The 24,438-nt window shown below is 37.5% G+C and overlaps 2 protein-coding genes across 2 annotated transcripts; one reads left to right on the top strand and one right to left on the bottom strand.

The window, feature by feature from the left end:
* Positions 1-1,425: 1,425 nt before the first annotated feature.
* On the bottom strand, positions 1,426-10,987 carry tmc1 (transmembrane channel-like 1). Its single transcript, XM_043240292.1, is given in 23 exon segments — positions 1,426-1,791; positions 2,098-2,215; positions 2,779-2,857; positions 2,953-3,078; positions 3,631-3,870; positions 3,960-4,027; positions 4,097-4,225; positions 5,232-5,384; positions 5,561-5,740; positions 5,824-6,018; positions 7,034-7,178; positions 7,264-7,406; positions 8,111-8,209; positions 8,321-8,427; positions 8,506-8,587; positions 8,697-8,787; positions 8,865-9,056; positions 9,469-9,952; positions 10,047-10,067; positions 10,775-10,835; positions 10,838-10,876; positions 10,879-10,944; positions 10,946-10,987. Coding segments are annotated over 23 exon segments (3,000 nt in total). The 3' UTR covers positions 1,426-1,651.
* A 5,259-nt stretch (positions 10,988-16,246) lies between these two features.
* zfand5a (zinc finger, AN1-type domain 5a) lies at positions 16,247-22,357 on the top strand. The gene is made up of 6 exons (XM_043240098.1): positions 16,247-16,412; positions 18,518-18,676; positions 19,067-19,166; positions 19,318-19,421; positions 20,741-20,872; positions 20,952-22,357. The coding sequence occupies exons 2-6, from the start codon at positions 18,520-18,522 to the stop codon at positions 21,098-21,100; spliced, it is 642 nt and encodes a 213-aa protein (XP_043096033.1). The 5' UTR covers positions 16,247-16,412; positions 18,518-18,519; the 3' UTR covers positions 21,101-22,357.
* The last annotated feature ends 2,081 nt before the right edge of the window (positions 22,358-24,438 follow it).

Below are 24,438 nucleotides of genomic sequence, written 5' to 3'. Positions count from 1 at the left end.
ATTTCAGGTTGACTGTTACAGTGGCCCTAAAAAGCATTTTGCAGATTCAATTTTTGGTCACAGTTAAAATGTAGGAAATCTGCCAAGAAATTATGACTTGTTTGTGACTTATTTGATTTATTTTTACTTTTGACTTAATGTGATTCTTACAACTTAAAGTGCCCCTATTATTAGTAATAATAAGGTTAATATTTTTGTTTTTCGGGAGGACCAAACAACAGGTTGACATGCTCTGTGTACAACTATATTACTTAAAAAAGGGCACCTAGTGGCAAAGAATAAATTTACATTTTCATTCAGACCAACATGAAAAGACCAACAAGTGAATATGCTAACATTTCATGTTGACTTAAAACATAACATAAAACAGCGTGGGATTACTTTTAAAAAAAGATTTCTTTCAATGACTCGAGTCGGGTCTTTCTGTTGAGAGACAATAACTTTATACATGGTGCACTTTCAGATTGAAACCCAGGATGTTTTTATTCATTTAGAGCTGTGTTGCACACTGCATGAAAGATCATTAAAAAAAAATCCATAATAGGGGCACTTTAATCATTTTGTATCGGTTTTTATATTGTCCTTAAATTAAAGATATCTTGTCTTGTTTAAGTGTGGCCAAACACATTTCAGGGCCACTGTAAATAGAATGAATTTGCATGCGCTTCTTCCAGAGACAAGAGCTCCCAGTAAATTACTGCTGTGTCCCAGTATCTCATGCTGACCTGAGAATACTTTTTCCTGATATTCCAGCAATCAGTTCATGTGTTTTTTAGAATCAGAGCTAATGATTCCTAATGAATTTTTTTGATCTAATTGGCAGGTTTGCAAAAAGTTCTGAAATTGTTTGTGATTTAATTTGATTCATTAACTGAATTGTCTGCAGCTTCTCACACCACAGTGGGGAAAAGTAGCCCTGGATGAAGTGTATTTCTACCCACGATCCACTGTAGAAAACCGTCACAATTTATTTTAAGGTGCAATTCTCGCTATTTACACACCATTAACTGCAACTTTTGCCCCACACTCCAAACTTGCTGCTTATTAATAGTTATTAAGGTACATGTTAAATTTAGGTAATAGTTAAAATTAGGGATTGTAGAATACAATCATGCAGAATATGTGCTTTATAAGGATTAATAATAACTGCTGATATGTTAATAATAGGGATAATAAGCAACTAGTTAGCAAAAAAGAATCAGTCCCTATACTAAATGGTTACAAAATTAACAAATGTGTCAATGGCAAAGCAGCTCTTTATTGTGTGTGCAGTTTGCATGAACAACTCTGTATTGCAGATTTTAAAAAAGGATATCAAAATATGAGCCTGTGCTCCAGTGCTAATGAAAGGCAACTAATGGCAACTAAACCAACAATCAAGCAAATATTTCTAAAACAACAATTTAAGAGATAGTCTGACCCTAGTTTGGCCTGCGTGTAACAAGAGCAGTCATTTCTCTTTCACAGAGATAAGACTTATCATTCTAGAGTTACATAGCCACCAAGTCTTTGAGCTCCTCTGAGACATTCATGATATGTGCTGCGGGCACAGGATTTATACCGCATCAGCAAGAAATAAAAATGTTCATATAAGTGCCAAATGTTGTGCATGCAACATACAGATTCGTTTATCTATTTACATCTGTGCTGTTTATCTCCTGTTGGAGTAAGAGTTTTTCTGTGGCTGCTGTGGGTGACCTGGAAGATGTCCAGATGCTGCGTGGCTCCGAGATGCAGGGGGTCTGGTAGTTGCGTGGGTCGATGAGACGGGAGGTTCAGAGTTTTGAGCATGCTGACTCCGTGAAGGGTGAACCAAGCGACCGTTCTGTCCAGCTTGTTTGTGTTGGCCTGCTTCGTCTAGGCTGCTGCTTTCTTCATTCACTCCTGAATAAAAGAGAAGGCAGAAAGACCTTTCAACTGCGGTCTCACAGAAACACTGATATACAGAAACGAGGGCATGTTGTTTTAAGACTGTGGCCGCATGCTGTTCAAACACAGCACATTAACTCTTCAGCATTAATGGAAAGTTTCTCTGCATTGGTTCCAAGCCGCTGTCTTGTGCACTGACTGATGGGAGCTTTGACCCGTTCAGTGTGCTCTCACCCAAATCGGAGGCGCTGTTGCTGTGTTGTTCTCCTGCTTTCCTCGCCTGCTCCAGTTCATTGGCTGCTTTTAAGGCTGCGAGTTTGTTCTTTTTCTTGTTTTCTTCATTTTGCTGTAAAACACAAATTAAAGAATTCTGTGACATGACTATAAATGATGAATCAATGGATTTTTTCCAGTGATTAAGCTGAACTAATATAATTTTTTATTTTGATATTTGTGGTAAATAATAATAATAATTATTATTATTATTATTATTATTATTATTATTATTTTACTTAAATTTTTGTTGTTGTTGTTCAATGTCACTGCTTCCATCTGCTGGTGAGTTTACATAATGTCATACGTCTTTAAGTGAATGAAAACATCCTACAAAGTTTTAAATCTGAAAGTGCATTGTGTATAAAGTTATTGTGTCTTAAAAGAAAGAGTCAACTCTGAATCATTAAAATGAGTCATTTTAAAAACGAATCCCAAGCCCTTATGTTAGCATATTTTCACATTGGTTTAAATTATAAAAAAATATATATATAAAGCTCACAAACACTGGTCAATTTCATTTAAAGCAATCTACGGAGGGGGTTTGGAAAAAGTGATTTTTGACCTTGCATGCATGTCAGCAAATTAACCTTTCATAACCCATTTAAAACTAACAGACATTTGGACTTAACTTACAGTTTGAAGCTTCTTTTTCAGCTCCATGTTTACCCTTTTGTATGTTTTAGAAGTGGACTGCAGATAATATATCGCAAGACTAAAAATGACAAAAAAAAAAAATGCAATTTCAATACCACATCCTGACAGAAGTACAGGAAAGTCACATTGATGTACTCAGAAATTCTAACTTACACCAGGAGCAGAAGAAAGGGCAGCACCAGCCCTGGGTTCGAGGCGTAACTGAATACTTTACTGAACCAGGCAGGAAAGTCTGTCTCCAGGGTCTCCTGAATCACGTCAAACATGCGGTTTTTCCCACTGCAGGAAAATGTAAAAATACTCTCAGACTCTCTTCTAAAACAGCAGAAACTCTAAACTTGTAAAAATCAAAACAAAAAAAGGTTATCAAATGCTTACATAATAAGCATTTCTTAGCCATGAGAATCATTAAAACTGTTCTTTTCTATTTGTGTATATATATATATATATATATATATATATATATATATATATATATATATATATATATATATATAAACTATTAATTAACAGTAGCTGTATTTTGTTCTGATTTTGAGGAGAAAAAATATGAAAAGAAAATTGTACTCTGCTGCACTCTAGTGCTAAAGATCCGCCATTGCAAGACTTGGCTCATAACCATCACTCTTTCACTTATTCAGTGTTCATTTTACACACAAGTATAAATATATACATGCATGCAGCTTGTTACTGTAAAATTCTCATTTTTACTAAAAGTTATTTAAGACAAAAGCTTTCCCCACACCAACCAATTTCAGAAACATCAAATTACAGAATTTATACGGCTTTATTCTCTACACCATTTCTAATTCATACGCAAAATTTTGGAACCTGAAAGGTCCACAGTCAAAGGAGGGAGGTATGGAGACAATGGTGTATATGGCTGGCAGCGTAGAGAGGAAGAGGATGACTAGCAGCATGGCCATGTAGAAGTTATTGGAGCCCGAAGCTTTAAAGACCCGTTCCTGAGGCACATTACAACACATCACCGCCCAACACTGCAGGTACATGGACACATGAAGCCGGAGAAGATTCAATGCCGGAAGACATGGAGCGTAGAATGCCCCCATCCTGATACGCACATACACAAAGACATAGATTTGGTGAGTATACTGGTTTATTATGGAAGGCAAGAAAACACGTAGTATAATAATTCTTACCAGATCATTCCCTGATTGAAGATCAGTCCCAGAACATTCCCACTGACGTCAAACTCTGAATAGGACGGCTAATGGAGAGAGCATAGTTTAGTTATAAAAGCACGTGTATGAACACTGCATGCGTTGTTGGTACTCACAAAGCCATACTCCAGATCCCAGCACCAGCAGTTGTTTAGGAATCGCACCAATACGGCTCGGAGGAAATCCCCAATAAGAAGAGTGATGTAAGTAGTCATTGTATCAGAAATGATGAGGCGAACAAACTCCTGTACATGCAGAAGATGCTGTCAGGCTCTAAAGATTTGATGTAATGGTTGATTTTTTTTTTTTTCATTTATCCTCATCAAATTTTAATCTTGTATTATTTGCTCAAACCTACACTAAATGTTTGTTTTGATACAGAAATGTTTTACAATTTTTTGCTCACAGTTTATCTGAAATAAAAAAAATTAAAAAAATACAGAAATATTGTATACAAAAAGATTGTGAAATATTACACTGACCATTTTAATGTATTTTTTTAATGTAATTTATTCAGCCATAACTCTAGCTTTCAACGTAACATATCCTTTCTGAAATCGTGCTAATATGCTGCTTTGCTAAAATTGAGAATAGGAATAAATTGTAAAAATAAATAAATAAATAAAATAAGAACAGTTGTGCTTCTTAATACTTTTGTGTAAACCATGAATGGAAAGCTCAACAGAGTTTGAGATCTTGAGATCTTTTAAATCTTTTTTAACAATGTAAAAGTGTTTACTTTCACTTTTAATCAATTTAATGCATTAGCTGCTGAATATAAAAAGTAAGTTAAATTACATTTGAAATTAAAAGTAAATCATAGAATTTACTTAGTCATAGAATTATAAACGCATTATTGATTTTAGCCAGTTAAGTTGCTATAACTGCTATAACTGCTATAACAGGCCAAACTAGTCACTTTGGCTCAACCGGTGCCTATTTGCGGTCAGAACTAGCCTCTTGCCCAAGACGGGGCATTGTTTGAGAAAAGGCTTTTTAATGTCAGTGTACTTGCAATCCCGGTCGGTGCCACTAGTGCACAGTAAGGACACCCTTCAGAAGCCTCCCATCTTAAGGAGGTTGGCTTCCTCCTACAGGTTCTTTGTTATCCTAAACCTAAATCTCTTATAGAGTTTTTAGTAGGTCTAATTCAATTCTGCTTTGGGACATACTGAGTTCTAAGTTTACTGGAATTTTTATTGTGAAATGAGCTGTACAATTAAATTCAAACTGAACACTCTTCCCCAGTACCTGTCCAACCATTGTCTCCCAGCAAGGCCCTCTGGGAACATCAGCAGGGTGCACTGTGATCGGAGGAGCAGTTGAGTTATCAGGCACAGTCCCGTTGTACAGGTTAGCCTGCCAGATTGTCATATTTTTCTTCACAATCTCCTCTTCTGCCCTCTTCAAAATATGTGACAGTTAGGAGGATAAATGACCTTCATAAGAAGATGATTCATTTAACACCGATTCTGTGGCCAGAGGGAGCTAGAATGATGGAAGTCATTACTTTTCTGAACTTCAGGAAAGACCGAAGATGTGACTGTGAGCAAATTAGTCTTTGTTAAATGAAGCTGTACCTTTAGCTGGATGGCATCCATGAGAGCGATGATGAACGTGTAGAGGTTCCCCAGGAAAAGGGCAAATATCCGTCCCAGCTGCCACTGGAGGGCGATGCGTGGATGATAGTTCTCTAAAGTGCTGATCACATCGAACAGCATCGGACAGAACATTCCCAACAGAGACATCACCATGTTCACCTGAGGGCATGTGAAGCCACACGAAACTCATTTTTATTGATTGGCAAGAGGATTACTGTTGCACACCGTTACGTGAAGCTGACCTCATTCCTCTCCCACCAGCTGTGGTTCTCCAGTCCCTCCAGAGCAAACTTCTGAGACCTGCGTACTACAAAGTAGATCAAGTACCCACTCCCCGCCAGACAGCAGAGCACCAGGAAGTTGGCCAGCACTCTAAGGAATCTTGTCAGGTGGATGTTGTCATCTTTTCTGCTCTCTTGCTCCTCCACAATGGCCTCCTGTTAATGTGCTGAATTTATTATGAAGCCGGTAGAGGCCAGATTAAAGGAATCACATCATTCTTTTTTAGCATTATTTATTTATTCACCAGAATAATACATATTTTTACCCACTTGAGATGTTATTTGATGTTTTAAATGGCAAAAATAGTAGGCATCGTTTAGTCTTTTATTAACATTTTCCACTCCTGTTCGGACTCTTCCGAATGAAACGGGCCATTTTTATGCGGTGCACTTAAGATTTCTGTTTATTATATGTCTGATTTTTATTTTTTGCATGAAAAGATGTAGTAGTGATCGGGTGTCTAATTTCTGACACATAAAATAAATCATGCTTTGGAAAAATCATAATTATAAGAAAAATGCAAAGATATATGGAATAAGGAATGAAATATGAATTATAAATAACAGTAAGTCGTCATTAGGACAAATGTTGAAATTATAAAATTGCAAAAAGTCTAAATTACAACACAATGTAGACAAAATCATGAATATGACAGTCATCAGTATGACAAAGAATTGGTTGTTTGTCAGCTTGGTAACACTTTGCAATAAGGTGTCATTTGTTAACATATTTTATGTTTTAATGATACATGTTCATGAATAATCAATGAACAATGCATTTATTACAGTATTTATTAATCTTCGATAATGTTAATATAAATACAGTAACAAACACAAATTGTAATTTTAATAGTGCTTAATAAATGCTGAAATAAACATTAACTAAGATTACTAAATGCTGTAGAAGTATTATTTATTCTTAGTTCTTGTTTACTAATGTTGTTAACCAATGTTAACTGATGAACCTTATTGTAAAGTATTACCATCTACTTTTTATGCAATTATTATGTATTTTTCAGTATATTAAAATATACCTACATAAAAACAATATTGAATAATACCATATCAAATAAAGTATCAAATAATATATCAATATAACATTTTCTTTCACAGAATTTAATTTCACATTATAAGACTTTTTTATTATCCAAAACGTGGAAGAGAAACACACCTTGAAACTAGTGGTGATGGACGCAAACTTGTTGTCTGCCGTCTCAGGATTTCCAATGAGGTAATCCCAACTAGTGAATGTCTTCCAACTGAAATTAAAACTGGTGTCATCTCCGCCACCTTCTTCATTGGCATTTCGGGCCATGCTGTTGAGTAAGAGTGAAGAAATCAGCAAACTGTCTATACGGACAGACTCAACAAGAGTTTCTGATATGGGATGTCATCACTCACGTCCTGATTACCACCATGTAGCTGTACGCCACTGTACCCACACCCACCAGGAAGTAGGACAGGGGCATGCGAAATTTGAGCCAACCAATGGCCCGCTGGTTATTGTAGTAGCCATAGAAGAGAACAGAGTACTTTGCATAGCCCTGAAAGAGACAAAAACTAATTTTGGACAACACTCTTAAAAATAATGATGCCATAGTAGAACCATTTTGGTTCCATGAAAAAAAAAAACCATTCAGTCAAAGCCATCTTTGCATAATCCGAAGAACTTTCTATTGCCACAAAGAACCTTTGTGTAACAAAAAAGGTTCTTTCACAACATTGTGAAGCACCTTTATTTTTAAGAGTGAGGGATGCAAATGTAAATTATGTGAGTATAGTATTGTTCAAAAGTTTGAGTTGGTAAGATTTTGTAATGTCTTTAAAAGAAATTGCTCACAATGGCATTTTTTAAAATCAACAGTATTGATATTGTAAAATATTAGCACAATTTAATTTAAATAGTTTCTCATTCATTTTTTTTCCTGAGATGGAGATTTAGTGTCACGTGATCCATCAGAAACTATTATTATGCTTGGTGCTTACATTTCTATATTTAATAATATACATTTCTTTTAATGATCAGTGTTAAAAAATATTTTTATGTGAACATTATGTGACATTTTTGTCAAGATTCAAGTTCAAAAGAACAGCAACTATTTGAAATGCATATATTTTTTGTAGAAATGTAAATCTGTAATATCACTTTTGATGCATCGAATGTGTCCTTATATATGTTTCTATCAAATAAAAAAAAATCATACTGACTGAAAGTTTTGAATGGTAGTGTATAATTATATAGATTTACCCCAAAATCCCACAAGACTGCAAAATTCATAGCACTGGCCTCTTCCTCTCTGGGAACTGTCTTCCTGGGCATACTACCATATGGTTTTCCCATAAGAGCCTCCGAGGTGAACGAGATTGCGATGGATCGAAGGATAGACTGGTTACATTTTAGGAAATAAACTTTTTGTGCGTTTAATTTTTAATATGTTTTAATATGCAACTTTCTTACCTCTGGAACCATTACTAACCCAAACGTTAGTCCAAATAAAATCATATTGATGCCATACATCCACCTCAGAAATATAAAGTAAGAGGCAACTGACGAACCAAAATGACCTATAAGAACATAAAAAGAGTTTTTTTTAGAGATGAGGGAAAAAATGGGGAATTAGGTTAAAGTGACAAGCATCGCACTTTCTATTTCCTTTATCTTCATCTCCCACGGGATGCAGGCAGTCTTGAAGTTCTCAAGATCACGTTGAAACTTCGTCCATTTCTGACAATTACAGTCATAAAAAAAACCAACAACAAAAAATCAAGGTTGACTCTGAAGCTGTAGAAGGATGTATTCATTTCCATCAATTTTACAATGATCATCTCCTCACCTTCATCATCATGACCTTGTAGGCGTACAGCTTCCTGCCTTTGCCTTTCCCCAAAGCCCCTTCATATTTCTCCACAAACTCCTGCGACTCTCTGAGACAGAACACAACTCGCTGGCATCATGAAGGCTTGTGTACGGATGTGCAAAAAACAGCAGTGACAGGACATACCTAAGGACAATTAGTTTTTTCTTCATGGGCCAGGGTTTTCCTTTTAGTGTGGTTATCAGCTTTTTCCTTTCGTCCACTGCTTCTTTTAACTTTTCCAGCTCCTCTGGGGACAGAGACCCCAAAACTCCCACCGCCTGATTGTCTTTCGACTCGGAGTCAGAGTTCGGTTCAGATTGTGACTCAGATTCTGAGCTGGGAGAGTTATGCTGAGACTCAAACATCTCAAACCACAAATGGGAACTCTTCTGCTTTGAATTTTTTTCTTATTTAATACAACATATCTATAGCTAATTATACTTATGGCAAAACAAAAACGCTGACATATAAACTGTAGATACGTTTTTGCATTTTGTAAATGTATAATTGACTATATATATCGATTTAATGCAAAATGTTTAATAATAAGGCAAGATAAAAAAAACAAATGCAATAATGTTCCATATCTAATGTCATTTAAAAAAAACTAAATAGCTAAAAAATACTTAAGTAAACATATTTAAACAAACATTATAGGTTATCATCTAGTCCATAGTATGGTTGTAAATATATTAATGATACATTTATTAATTTACTGTAATGAGTGAGGGAAAAAATACAAACTTACGTAGTCTCTGGCTTCTTTGTTTTCTTTTTCTTTTCCTTTTCCTTCAAGGTAACGTCTCGACAATCTTTCGGTTTTGTCTTTCGAGGATTTGCATCGTCCTCATCATTTTTAACATGCTTCTTTCTCTTTTTCTTCACATCTTTTTCCTTCTCATCTTCCGGTTTTAGCGTCTTGGTCCTTTCATTTTTAATGTTCTTTTTCTCTTTGCTGGATTCTTCCTCTGCCTCCTCTTCATCAGCATTCCTTCTTCTTTGCCTTTTTCTGTGTTTCTCACCCTCTTTCCTTGCTGTTTTGTGGTGTTTCTCAGGTTTCTTTTCTGCTCTTTTATTACCCATCTCAGTTCTCTTCTCTGAAGCTCTTCTCCTGCTAACTTCACCATTTTTCTCTCTTCTCCGTTTGCCATCTCGCGTCGTCTGCTTCTCCTTACCTCCTTTTGAGTTTTCCTCCATTTCCACATAGTAAAGGCTGAATTCATTATCCTTCCCTACAAAAATATTTTTACATATATTACCATACAGTACAAAATAAAACCTTGTGTGCAAAAAAAAAAGTGTGCAAAAATCAGTCAACGTTCTTACCTTCATCCACCTCAATGCTCACTGGAAACGGCAAACGAAACAGAAAATAAGACAAAAAAGGAAGATGTGAATTCGGGATATTATTAAGAAGACATTGTTAAGTCCTGAAAGGTCAGACATGTAGGGTTCCCAGCAGCTGTTTAGCGTCTCTTGTATTGTTTGCGACCACAGTGTAACCAGACCGGTAAGTGCTGACTGGGTCATTACATGCTTAGTTGTGTTGTACAATAGACACAATAGTGCTTTTCATCTTCAGTGTCAATGTCCTCTCATAGGGGTCAAAGGGCAATTGAATGAAAGCAATGTTCATAAATTCACAAACACACACTTAAAATTCATATCAGCTGCATGACCACGCAGGCATTCCGAAATCAATAGGTTTAGTTATGCAAAAAAATTAATTACCTATAAAATTATAATTTACATTCAAGCATAAAATATTTGAGATTACTAAACTATTCAAACTTTTTTTTTTTCAGAATAAAAAAAATGATCAATATTTAATATTCAGGGCAGAATGTGAAATGCGAAAGTACAGTTGTCTTCGCTAAGCTGCTAATCTAAATGTCACATTATTATTTTATTTTTATTATTATTACTAAACAGCAAATACATTTACTTTCAAATGCTGAAAAACACTGCTTAACACGTATGATTATGAATACATTAAAATATCACTTTGATATGAAACCAAAAAAAAAAGACATAGAAAGTAACAGTCTTTTTACCGTCACTTTCTGATGCGATGAGTTTATGCCGTGGCATCCTCCTCCCGAGTGGCCTTCACTCTGTGCATGTGGTTGACCTTGCGTGTGTGTGTCCATGCATATACGAGTGTGTGTGTGTGTGTGATGATGTTGTAGCAGTGGACCATGCCCTGGCTGAACAGAACCTGGCGGCTGATGAGTACCCTGCATGAAGAGTTCACTTTTTACTAGCATTCAGCAACCTCGCCCAGGAACAATAACCAGCCGAAACTCTAGAGCCTCTCAATTTCACCCCCTTTGAATTATTCAACAGAATTATGACTCTTTTTTTCAAAAAGAAAGGGGGTCACACAGTACCAAGCCAAAATAGAGGATGATGGTCTAATGACCGACTATAGAAAGCGCAAAGAGGGATATAAGAGACGATTAGTGCCGCAGGGTGATCAGGGTCATTGTGAGCTGTACTTTCACTTATACTGCAAAATTTACTCTAAATACTGCTTCAGGTGGAAATGGTGCAAGGAAATGGTGCAATCATTGTAAAATTAGAGCCATAAGATGTTAAAGGAATGGCATTCATGTAGAAAATAAGATTTCAGATATGAAGATTATAAAAGAACACATATAGAATACAACATGGCATGCTAAACCATTACAGCCAAAGCTGCCATACAATAAAGACTTAAACCAGAAAGTCTGGAAGGGTCTCCGGAAAAATTCGATTTTACTCGTAAATGCCTGAGGTGTGGGATGGTGCTCCACAAAATGGTAGAAGCGTAGAAATAGAGATATTAGATGTATGCAAAAAGAGAAAATGGAAAGTTGCTGGGTCCTGTAAGATCTTGATATGCTGTTGTATTTATAAGTAAGTGAAACTTTGTCAGTTTCAGTTTCAAGAAAAATCAATGCAATATTAGTCTAAGTCACTTTGGATAAGCATCTGGTAATGTTAAAGGAAATGCACAGAAAATATTTTTTAAAAATCCCCATACCACAAATGTTACTGAAACCAAAATGTAAATGTGACCCTAGTACTATTCCCTAGAGGTCAGTCATGCATTAATGTATATAGTAAACTGATTTATTTTTTTATCAGTAACATTTTCTAAGTTTCTTATGCTCATGTGTCAATATGATGAATATATATATATATATATATATATATATATATATATATATATATATATATATATATATATATATATATATATATTTTTTTTTTTTTTTTTTTTTGTTTTTTTTTTTTTAACAAAGCTGGAAACTGTTGTGCTGCTAAATATTTTTTGGGGACCTGTGATACTTCTTTCAGAATATTTTGAATATAAAGATTAAAAAAGTTACAAATCAGAATGTTTATTCAAAACAGAAATTTTACTGTTACAGTAAACATTACAATTCAAATGTTTACGGAATTTTCTTTTCAAGGAATTAATACTTCTATTCAGAAAGGATAAAATTGATCAAATGAATAAAAGGTAATAGTAAAGACCTTTTAGTCATCAAACAATCAAAGAAAAAAATATTACAGGTTGCAGAAAAATTTTATGCAGCGCAACCATTTCAACAGGTAATCAGCATATAAAATAATTTTTGAAGGATCACGAGACACTAAAGTTTGGTGTATTTTAAAGTTTAATGAAACATAAAACCGATAATATATATGCAATAATATTTTACAATATATTCTGTTTTTTTTTTTTTTTAATTATTCCAAAATTTTCAATGGCAGTGTAGATGCTCAGTGCATGCGACAGCAACAACACAGTATTTTGTGGATTCCTTCATTGTTGTTACACATCCTGACCACCTGATGTCACTGAAGAGAAACCTTTGAGGCTGTTCCGTTAAAATGAATGAGAAATTTAGGGGAATTCAGATGATGTCAGGCTAGATTGCATTTTCAATGTTTGACCCATTTCTTGTGCACATTAACCTCTCAGTCAGGTATTTGAATTTATACAGTGCATATTGTGTCAATGTTTGTGTGTGTGAGAGAGATCCCATGAGCTTGAGTGCCTATCTCTGTACTTGTGTTCTCACCCTGCAGAGAGCTAGATTGTTTTCCTCGGCTAAGTTTAGCGGCACCGTTTGGGGATTCCATCTTCGGAGAACTGACACGGGCCGTAACTGTATTCTGAGCATGTCTTCTTCTCTCTTCCTCATTCTCTCCGCCACTGGCGTACCTTTGATCACAGAAACAGAAAATGTTCCACGGAGGTTGCTGTTTTTCCCCTCTCAAGTCTTGGAGAAAAAAAGGTTTTTCATATATGTTAACAGTGTCAGAACTGTAGAAGCAAAAATTCCTGACCGCTGCAATCACATTTAAACTACACGTACAGTACACGCATAATGGCTACATAAAGAGCCATTTAGTTTCAACAGACATGACTAAAACTATGAGCTGGCAGCATTCATCTGAGTCAGTCTAACAGTTTTTACTGCTGTCATTAGACTAAACTGCCTTCAGGTGATCATGTGAGCCAATCATCTGCATTCTGTTCCTCTGAAGAATCCTATAGTCAGGATATTTAATACACTCTGGGTGGATGAAGGTTTATATTTATAGAAGGGCTGGTGCCCTGTTACTCTCACGTTTTCATTCAGCCCGTATTCTTGGTACTGCCCGTGCAGGAAAAGAAAAAGTGGTTTGTCTGGAAAATATTTAAGCATGATTCATTTCTTTTGCACTCTTCTATATCCACTCGCTCATGGCAGGAACAAAACACTTGTGACAGGGACATTTTAGTACTGAGCCCGTGATTAAATCTGGATTTACTGGTGCTGCATGGTTTGTTTATTTGTTTGAATCTCATTGGTGATAAAGAACTAAATATTTCCAAGCTCACGCCTGCTGACTGGATTATACGCGCATGTATGCATGTTTGCTCGATCGACAAATATGTGGCGATAAATTATTTTAAACTGAATTAAGACATGAATAAAACTGTGAAGTTTATAACTATATAGGGATTCAGTACAGCCTTTGACTGAAGACGGATCGATAAAAAAACATTTTGCTGAAGCGGAAAATGCACAGATGGAGATGTAATTGCTAAAGCCATATTTTGAAATGTAGACGGCTACAAGCAGCAGCTTTCTATGTGAAGGCAGAATGAAAACACTGATACTATGAAAAACCGCCAGAATACTGGGTACTTTTGAGCAAATGAACAAAATTTCCCTTAAGGAAGAAGAGGGTAGGCTGAGGTAGAGAGGGAGAGCACTGACAGACAGTGAAAGCATACTTGAAATAACTACAAGGGCAGGAAGAAGATGTCAAAATAAAGTGGGATAACTGAAGGATGAATCAAGTCTACCTTCAGTAGAGCATCTTATGGATTTAAATATATTCCATCACTCTGGGAATACTAGCAATACCTCACTGCAGTGTCGTTTTAAAATATCAATGTTAGTTTTTTCTAACTCCGATATAAATGTCAGTATTTTATTAGTTTGATATATTTTCATTTTAATTTGTTGTTTCAGCATTTTTGGGTTTTGTCATTTTTATTATTTTATTTGTCTATATAGTTTTTTTTAAGTTTACTTTACCTTTAGTTATTTTAGCATCAAGTGTTACATTTCCACATTTTCCAACGTTTTTCTTTTCTTAGTTAGCTGCCTCACCGTTTACAGTCTTTCAGCAGTAAAGCATTTTGATTAACAAATTACTATATTGCCTAATCATTCAGGTTTCATTCATGTCCCCTCTTGAAGAATAAGCCGAGTATTTGTGTACGGATGTTTCTATGGAGATAAAGCAGTGTAAGCTCATTAGGTCATCACTGTCATGAGGTAAAAACTCACTGAGTGTTAGTATTCATGCACTTCTGATGCTCTTACGGATCAACACATGTGAGACAATGGCACCAGCAACTTCATTTTCTATTATTACACTTTATGGCGTATGATTTTTGCATTTGAAAAATGTTTGCGTCTTCTATACCCTGGGAGCTTACACTTGTAAAAAGGTAAATGTAAGAAAGTAAATCCAACTGACTAGTCACCACAGTCCTGGTTTAATTTACGTAATCTGTTTGTAAACCATCCTCCAAAAAAGCAAGAATGGTATCCAAATCACATGCAAAACCACTTCTTGATCTGATCCATAAAGAGCAGACGCTTGCACGCAAGGAAAACATATTAGCACATATACACAAAATGGATATTTGAAAGCTTCATGCATAATGCATAATGTAAATGCAATAAAGTTCTATATGCTCAATAGTGAACGCAGATAAGGCAACATCTTTTGCACACATTTACTTTGGTCTAAATAAGGGTGACCTGTGGTTATCTACGCATTGTAATAAAAATGCAAAAGTCGCATGGTGTTTGTTTGCCTTGTCCTCACGTTTGACATGGAAAGGGATCTTTCCTTAAGCAATGAAACGCCAAAAACATCAGATTAAAGCTAAAACATGCAATAACTTAAGCCACTCTCTTGTACGGTATATTTGCACACACAACACAACACAACACACGCATGCATGCAAACAGCACATACTGTGTGACAAAGGAAACTCAAACTAGTTCAGACAGGTTTATTTTCCCTAAATTTGCAGCTTTTAAACTCGTCCCCCTCCTCCACTTCAAACTCTTCTTTTCAGAAACAACCAGGCGGCTTCTGCCTTTGCTTATGTGCGAAGCCACCCTCGGGATACACTGAGTTGGGTTACACCACTGAAAGGAATCTCTCTCACACCGGCTCACAGTTCATGTGAGAGTTTGCTGACTGACGCCAAGTTATGCATATAGTGCAAAAACACACGAGAGACGTCAACATTAATGGGCACAGAGGTGACAAAGTGAATGAACTTCTTGGAAATATCTCAAGAATTTTTCAGTGCACAATGTACACCAGATGCCTTTTCACAGAAGCTGTTCTTAAACTTTGTTGTTGAATCTATTTAACAATTTCTAGATAATATTTCCACGAATCCTTTAACATTTCTATTTTCATATTTACAATGTCATAACATTATTTTTTCTGCTATTGGTGTTCCTGCGTAAAAGCGTTTTTGACACCTCTATGCAACATTATGCAGTCTGTGTAAATGCACCACTTCAGAAGCGGTTCCTGTGCTTCCTTTGCGGTGTAAAGATGGCATCGGAGTGTCAACACATGCCAAAAAGTTGCATTGCCAATAACAAAAAGCTGTGATACAACAGAGGGAGACAGATAACACAAACTAATGACTGGTAAATGTTGAAAGTACCTGGTAAACGTGAAAATACCATCTACAGAACACAATAAATACCTACTAAATGTACAAGACTCGAATTTATGAGCCTGTTGACTTTGTTGTTGTCTTCAGGCTCGGGAGACTTTCATCAAGAAGGTATGATTTCGTCATCAGTGTAGGTGGCAAACCTTAAAGTGGATTGTGCCCCTCTTTGACTTCCACGCCCCGCCCACGAGCGTCGAATGGCCAATGAACGCCTGCCTGTCTGCGATGACGCTATCAGTCACGCCCCTTTACTAAAGAAGGAAACAAACAGAGTGAAAGAAGGGAGAGCTCGGGAGGAGAGGACGGGAGAGGAATTTACTTATTTACATCACCGACAAAGCCTCGGGAGGAAGACAAACTCCTTTTCGAAGAGTTCCCGTTTCTTTAACCGACGTTCATCGACCGATTAGATTTTAAAAGATTTCAAGGTAAGCGTTAAAACGTCTGTGTGGATTTTATTTTAGGCGATAGTCGCTATAAGGTTTGACGATGTGATCACGGAAAGACTGGCTGACCCCGAAAAGGGAGCGATTAACGATTACCGATTCAGGACGTGTAACACACCGGGTTAAACCGCTAGCTCGGATCTATAAACGCCAGGGTTATTCGAGGTATCGAGCTTTTTTCGTTCGACGGGTGGGTCCCTAAAAAACAAAGTGTCCCAAGTTGTCAGCAGCACCTTCGTGAACATCACAAGCCCCAGAACGTGACTCGCCTGGCCACAAAAAAAAACCAGACACGGACAGTCCCCAACTTTTCTCCACCTTGTACATAAAATGGTTTGCCATATCTGTTCTTAATTCCCTTTTTATTTATTTTTTCAGTAATGGGTCTTGAAACGCAACCCAACGGAATACCTTCATTGTGCCGTGTCTGTGTAAATCTCGTTTAAGTTGTTCGCTTTTTTTGTGTGTTGCGTGGTACTAGTTACTCGCACGAACAGCTGGCTAAGCCAGTTAGCTTTTTGTTTTAGGCTTGTTCAAAGGACAGATTGTCTGTCTGGAGAGGAAATCCTGGAGCAAAAGGACAAAGAAGGAAGATTAAACAAAGCCAGTGCTGCTCCGTAGTCGCGATGTTTGCCTTTGGATTTGTCGTGATATTTAACGTCGAGACGTTTTTTGGCGTTTACTCGCCGTTCTGGTTCATTCTGTTCTCTCAAACCCAGCCAGTTTATTCGTCTGCGCGAGATTCGACAGAAGTAACCCGACTGCCTAGATAGCCACGCGCTTACGATGCTGCCTAGATAGCGAGCTCGACAGGCTTTAAGACGCAGAAAGCTCTTTTACATCCCGGACACGACCGTCCCGTCATGTAGACGGATAAATGACCTGGAATTCTCGGTTGAGTGGTGGTTTGAAGTTGTGCTAACCGCTAGCATCGACTAGCACTAGTTTTGGTATTGATCCGTGGTGTCTGTCAGCTGGTGCCTTGACTCGCATGGTTGAACACGTGAACGGCTTTTGTGGTTCTTTTGCTTAAAATGACAGCTTAGAGATGTAGGCTTAATGTCTCACCTTTATTGCCTCCTGAAATTGCATATCGCGCTTGACACCCACTCGTTTGGTTAGTCATGGTTAAGTGGGAGAGCTTGTGTCGTGCTGCTTTAATGTGTAGACTTTATTTACAGATACAGACAGACGGATTAGACGCGAGTTCAGTTTGGATGTGGTGGTTAGGAAGAGAAGAACTCTGTGTTAGTCTGGTCAGTCGGTTGACTTGACTGTAATTACTTTGTCCTGATGAGGGTGGTTGAGGAGCTTGGTCTTATTTTTGGCCGAGATAAAACAAGGTCTTTTAATTATAGAGGGGTTTCCTGTGTATCCGCGCTTAGAGCCTTAGATAAGTTTAAACCCCTTGAGCTTTAAAGGTGCACAAAGTAACTTTTTGCTAATGAAACGTGTTACACGTAAGTAATCACAGTTTTGTGAAATGTCATTGCAGTGATGTACGTGAATATAAAATGTACAGTTTTATAGAAAAAGCTCTTTTATTCTATGTGGAGCGGGTCACCCTCATGGGTGCCGCCATATTGTGGTCACATGACTATGTGGCGTAATTACTAATAATAGTATGTGATTTGTTTTTAATAAACAGTAAGCATTCTTAATTTCTTGGAAAAAGCTTATTTAGTATGTTAGTATTGTGTAAATAGTTTTAACTTTGTTGTCAACTGTCTATTTTAATCTTATAGAACTTGATTTAAGGAACAAATGTTTGGATTTTATGTTGCACCATATGATGCTTTGCCAAAGAAAACGAACACGTACATTTAAACAAAATGGGTTAACTAAAGAATATAATAATGAACATGTTTTACATACCAGGAATAGCTCAATACTGCTTTTTCATGTCCGATACTGATACTGCAGCCTTGAGTATCTAATATCAATAGTTTAGAATACCTCATTAACCACTGTGTACACCTTTAAAACAATGATGTCCCCTACTCATTGCATGTAAGCCAAACACAATGCTGTCATTGTTAACAAGACCACTCTTGTTCTGTCTCCGTTTTCTTTTGTGATTATATCAGCAATGGCCCAAGAGACAAACCAGAGTCCCGTTCCTATACTGTGTACCACAGGCTGTGGTTTCTATGGCAACCCCAGGACCAATGGCATGTGTTCGGTGTGCTATAAGGAGCACCTGAACAGACAGCAAAGCAGTGATCGTAGTCCCATGAGCCCCCTGGGTAAGTCACACTGAAACATTAACCTGTTTGTCTAACCTCCCAGATAGAACTCTCTATGGTTACAGACCACACAAACAATGTAGTTATCCTATGGTATAAAGGCTCTCATTCATTGCACCTCTCGGAGAACGTGGCATTATAGTTGCTAAAGCAGTAACAGGCCTTGGTTACTGCTTGTAAAGCATTTAGCACAAGAACTCGGTGATAGCATGTTATTCTGAGCCGTTTTAGAACTTAATCCTTTTCTTGGGCTCTAGCACAATGTTGGGTCTTCCCTGAGAAACTGTAAATAAGCTGAACTTGTTTTGTGCCACAGGCCTTTTGTGTAGTGTATTAGAGCTGCACCTGTGCACTATTTGTGATTTGTGTCTTTGTGTTCTGTTGGACCAGCTGGCAGCCCCTCAGCAGAGGCCTCCGCCATACAGAGACTAGAAGCCAGCATAAACAAAGCAGAGCCTTCACCTGCACCCAGCACAGATACCATGAGAGAGTGAGTACCTCACGTGCGTGTATGTTGTTAAACCTCAGAATGAAGGAAGGAATGCATTTTTTTTTTGTCCGGCTGCTTGACGTTTGAATGATCTCCTGTGTTTCAAGAAATGCCGGAGCACGCTAAAACCCCCACCTGTTTGCTTTTGCAGAAGTATTCCTTCCACCTCCTTACCAGTCACACAACAGATGACAGAAATGAGCATTTCTAGAGAGGAAAAGGCCCTGTCTCCTAAAGCTGAGGCTGCTGAACCAGGTAATTGCAATGAAATGTGATTAAGTACATTTTAAAGCAGCGTGTTTAGTTCAACAAAGAATTTCATGTCAAGGACCATCAAACATAATGATCCCCTCTATTTGTGAAATACAATGGCGGGTATATATGTGACCTAGGACCGCAAAATCAGTCCTTATGAATGAATTCGCTTTCCAATGATGTAGGGTTTGTTAGGATAGTGCAATTCTTGGCTGAGAAGCAACTATTCGAATATCTGGAATCTGAGGGTGCAAAATATTGAGTCCAAATCAAGTTCTTAGCCATGCATATTACTAATCAAAATGTATGTTTTAATATATTTATGGAAGGAAATTTACAAAATATCTTCATGGAACATGAGCTTTACTTAAATACCCTAATCATTTTTGGCATAAAATAAAAATGTATAATATTAACCCATGCAGTGTATTTTTGGCTATTGATACAAAACACCTGCGCTATCTACTTTAAAAAAAAAAAGGTTTAATCTGGGATTGATGTTTTTGAAAGTAATTTTAATATTTTCATCACAAAATTGCATGCAGCTTCTTACTGTTTTAAATGAATCTTGAGAATTGAAATTAATTACAATAATTTTTTTCATGATTTCTCTGCAATCTCTGGAACGCAGAATTTAATAAACTTAAAATTGGTGAATAATTATGCTAAACTTTTTTTTAATATAATCTAATATTATATCTAATCCCTTAATCATTTTGTTAAACAAACCAATATTTATTCACCGTTTTGCTGCTTCGTCTCAGGGGGGATTTTATAATGTGTATATAATGAAATCTTTTAAAAAATGCCCATGAAATGTCAACAGGCCACAACTGTGCTGTCTGAATTTATATTCAGATATCTGCAGTGAGCAAGATGACAACTACTTTATCTGTTCTTTTACTTATTATCATCAGTCAAGTATACAAGAAGTGTTTATTTATAAGACCTTACACTACTGTGTGAATGTCAAAAGAAGCAGTGTCAGGTTTGTGGTCGTTAGGACATTAAGCTTTCTTTTCTCAGTTCTTTGTACTAAAATGGACTTTGCTGCAAACAGAGCTGTCTTTGGGCCTGCTCCAGTTTTAGCGTGAGCTGTTTACTGATGACTGTCTTAAGTTTATGCAGTGTTAAGAACATCATTCTGACAGAAACTGGGACTTTGGGGTTTGTGGCAGAGCCTATTTTAGGGTACAGCCCCATAAAATTGTGACCATGCTCAGAAATCGTTCTCGGGATTACTTTCAGAATCCACCCATGCCACATTGCAACGCTTTCATTTTTGACCTTTTTTTTTTCTCTTTCCGTTCTTCCCACAGTCATAACACAACCCACCTCCTCCTACTCCCCCGTCCCTGTGGCTCAGGGCAGCGACGAGGGCAAGAGCCCAGATTCCTCCAAACCTAAAAAAAATAGATGCTTTACCTGCCGTAAAAGGGTTGGCCTAACAGGTGAGACTCGTTGATTGGTCGTTCTATTATCGGTGTGATATCTGTGATCGGAGGCCTTACGTCTTCTTCGGTTTTACAGGATTTGACTGTCGATGCGGTAACCTGTTCTGTGGAATTCACCGGTACTCGGACAAGCACAACTGCACATACGACTACAAGGCGGAAGCCGCCGCCAAGATCCGTAAGGAGAATCCCGTGGTGGTGGCCGATAAGATCCAGAGAATATAAGCTTTACCCTCTTTCTCCGAGAACACTGGTGGATAAAATGGACGACTTGGAAAAACGGACTTGTGTTTTTCTATCACCTTAAGAAGAAAACGAGAGAACTGTACCGTCTGAGGCTCATGCATGAACGATCTTGACAGATTTCGGTTTTCTAATAGGTATTAATTTCTCTCTCCGTTTTTATTTCCGCTCCTCTTTGTGGTGTTTTATGCTAGGTATTCTTGCATATTATTTTTGTTTACTAAAGCATAGGACACCTTTCAGGAAAACCGAGCTTTTATTATTGTTTTTTTTGATTTGCCTGTTCCCGCCGTGGAGCAATGGGAGTGGCAGATGCTCTGTGCCAAAACGTGGCCGTGTAGTTTCTGAGTAAGTAGTGTTCAGCCTTTTGACGCCGGGTTTTTAAGAGGCGTGTCAGAGCTCTACCTGATGATGTGTGCAGCATGTATTGGTCTGTTAAACTGCAGTTTATCATTACAGTCTGTTCTAGCGAATCAATTGGAATGCGAGGCCGCCCAGTCGATACTACCATTTATTTAGCATTATTTTAGAATGTGAACTTGCTACTGTGACATCATGTTTTTGAATGAAAGGTTAAGACTCATCAGATTTTTTTTTTCCCTTCGTCTGTTTTAGACAACTTCTTTTTTTTTTTTCACATTCTACAACCAATAACCTTTATTCTGAGTTTCAGTGTGTCCGATGTCTGGGAGTTTAATTTTTAATTACGTGTGACTGTTTGATAGGACTGTAAGGTGGTACAGTCTGTTTCCGTGCGAGCGTATTTGTGCGCACGGTGGAAATTTGCGCACAAGCCCTTCTTCCTGTTGTTGAAGCCAGATGAGCTAAACCTCCATAGACATAACACCGCAATAGTATAAGCATAAAGTCAGACCTGAGTCTGTGAAACATTTGTTTGTTATAAAATGCACCTACAATGCACCTGTCATTTTTGTGTGTCTGCATATGGTAATGTAAGTGAGTCCGAGTGCATGTATTGTTTGTGTGTGTGTGTGTGTGTGTGTGTGTATATAAACGTCTTTTCTTCTGTAGGAAGTGAGGTTTCCTTAAAAAAAAAAAGAAAAAGAAAAAAAGTATTTGTTGAGAGTATGTATCTGTTTGATTTCAGCCTTTAGTTATATGCAAATTTGTATGGGGAAAAACACCTTACTATGTTCATATTTATGTATTGCATTTAATCCTTTTACCTGGCATTAAAGAAAAAAGTATTGTAAATAAAAAATATACAGAGAGAAAATATATAGTCACGTTGTTCTGTTGTCATTTTGGGGGAAATTCCAGAACATCATACTCATAATGGGTTAGTTTCCAGGCGTTTTTTTTTTTTTTTTTTACACTGAATAACACTCAGCAGAAGGCCCAAATCGTAGATTTCCTGACAGCTGAATGATTTTTCAGCTGGTGCTCGTTTCACACACCTGTCCCGCCTGCTGACGCAAAGACATCCTGTTTTCGCGACAGCTGTCCTGACAACCTTTAGCACTTCTGTACTCGCAGCCGAAGCAGATTTGACAATCCTGCCTGACCTAGTAACAGCTGGAGAGGTGTGTGTCACCCTCTAAGGAATGACAACAGCTGACGTGAACCCTCAGCGTTACCCTTGATCAAACACCCACGATATTCACACATGCTTGTTTCCGTCTTACCTTCAAAGTGCATCTCTGTCCCTTAAAGGAAAGTCTTTTGGTCCAGTCATTGGGTGTTATTGTCATACTCTGGCTCTCTCTGTGTTTGTACAAAGGGGGCTGGGCATTAAGCCGGTCTGGGCGGATGACATCACTCTGACGGGTGGTGACAGATGTTGAGGGCAGATGCCTACGCCACAGTGTGTAGACATGCGTCAGGGGGAGGGGCATCCAAGGATACAAAGAGATGTACTAAGGCATAGTTGAACAGGAAAACAGTGCGGCTTAGAACTTTGTATTACGAGTAAAAAGTAAATGACCTGGGGCTGAATTAAAGGCAAGACGTAGGACTTAGGACTTGTTCAGCGGGGGAGCAGATGGGTTCTCACAGAGTTCCGCGTGTTCTTCCCACGTTAATCTTTGTGTCGGTCAGAGGCGTAAATTGGCTTCTCAGTTGTGAATTGTTGCTGAGGAGAAGAGGGCAAAGCTCAGAACCACGAGACAGAGGAGCTTAAAGAAAGAGTTTCATATTAAAGCAATTATGGAGCTTGGGCCGGGAGGAATGAAACGTGGTCATAAGGAAAATGTAGGTTTTGGGGAAAAAAAAAAATCTTGAGAGGGGGGTGAGAATAGTGGAAAACAAAAGGAAATGTAGTTATTTTCATTTATTCATAAAAGTGTTCAATTTTCTGAATTTTACAAACTTTTAAAAGTAGTTTTTAAATCTGATTTTACGGGGTACGTCGAAAAGTTTTAAGATGGCAAATTATCAAAAAGAAAACAAATATTTGAGGCTAAAAGTAGACGACAAAAAAGTAAGAATCTGATTCTAACCACCAAAATAAAAAATAGAAAAATATAACAAATATTAGAAAATTAGTCATCAGCAATAATAAATAAATGGAGAAGCGATATTGATGACTAGTAAAAAAAATATCACTGCAAAAAGTGATTTTCTTACTCATTTTTCCCCAAAATTACAAATATCTAACATTATGAAATGCTAAATGTGTCATTTCTGCTCAATCTTATAATGTTTCCAGTTTCGTCTTATGTGTGATGAGAATTGAAGGGTAGCTGACTTTTTTTTTCGGTTTTAGGTGTTGTTTTTTGGGGGAAGTGGGGTTATTTTTGTTTTTTTTTCTCTGTACAATAAACTAAAGGAGAATGGCTGGCCTGTCACAAAGTCTAACCAGATTATGACAGATGCAGTGAACCGGGGCAGTGAGTTCCGCCCGTGATCTCACACAATCTCCCTTGACCACGCGCTCAAAGCAAACGCTCTAATCCGACAAAATTCTCACTTCACAGGAAACGCCACACTTAAATGCTCTGCTTTTCTGAACTTCACCAGAACGTTCCCGTCCAGTTCCCTGCTGTGTACCGAGCTTTTGTTCCTTGAGGCGTAGTCGGGAAGATGGTAATCAGTTAACACCAGAGAGTAAAACCACCCTTTAACTTGTGAGTCTGGGTGTGGCTCACAAAGCTGCTTGTGTTCCTCGGAGCAGATCACACAGGAACATTCATTCAGCCAGACTGTCAGATTACACGAAGAGAGGGGATTATGGCAGATATGGGAACCTCGTTGACTCACCGAGTCAATCAGCTTCATGTGTGATATCAAACTATTTTATGGCCAAAAGTCTGTTCTTTATGCCATTTCAGTAAGTTGTGTCATTAAAGTGTTTATACATG

The sequence above is a fragment of the Puntigrus tetrazona genome, chromosome 5 (assembly GCF_018831695.1).
Source record: "Puntigrus tetrazona isolate hp1 chromosome 5, ASM1883169v1, whole genome shotgun sequence".
Taxonomy (NCBI): domain Eukaryota; kingdom Metazoa; phylum Chordata; class Actinopteri; order Cypriniformes; family Cyprinidae; genus Puntigrus; species Puntigrus tetrazona.
This window is presented reverse-complemented; position numbering and strand designations above follow the sequence as displayed.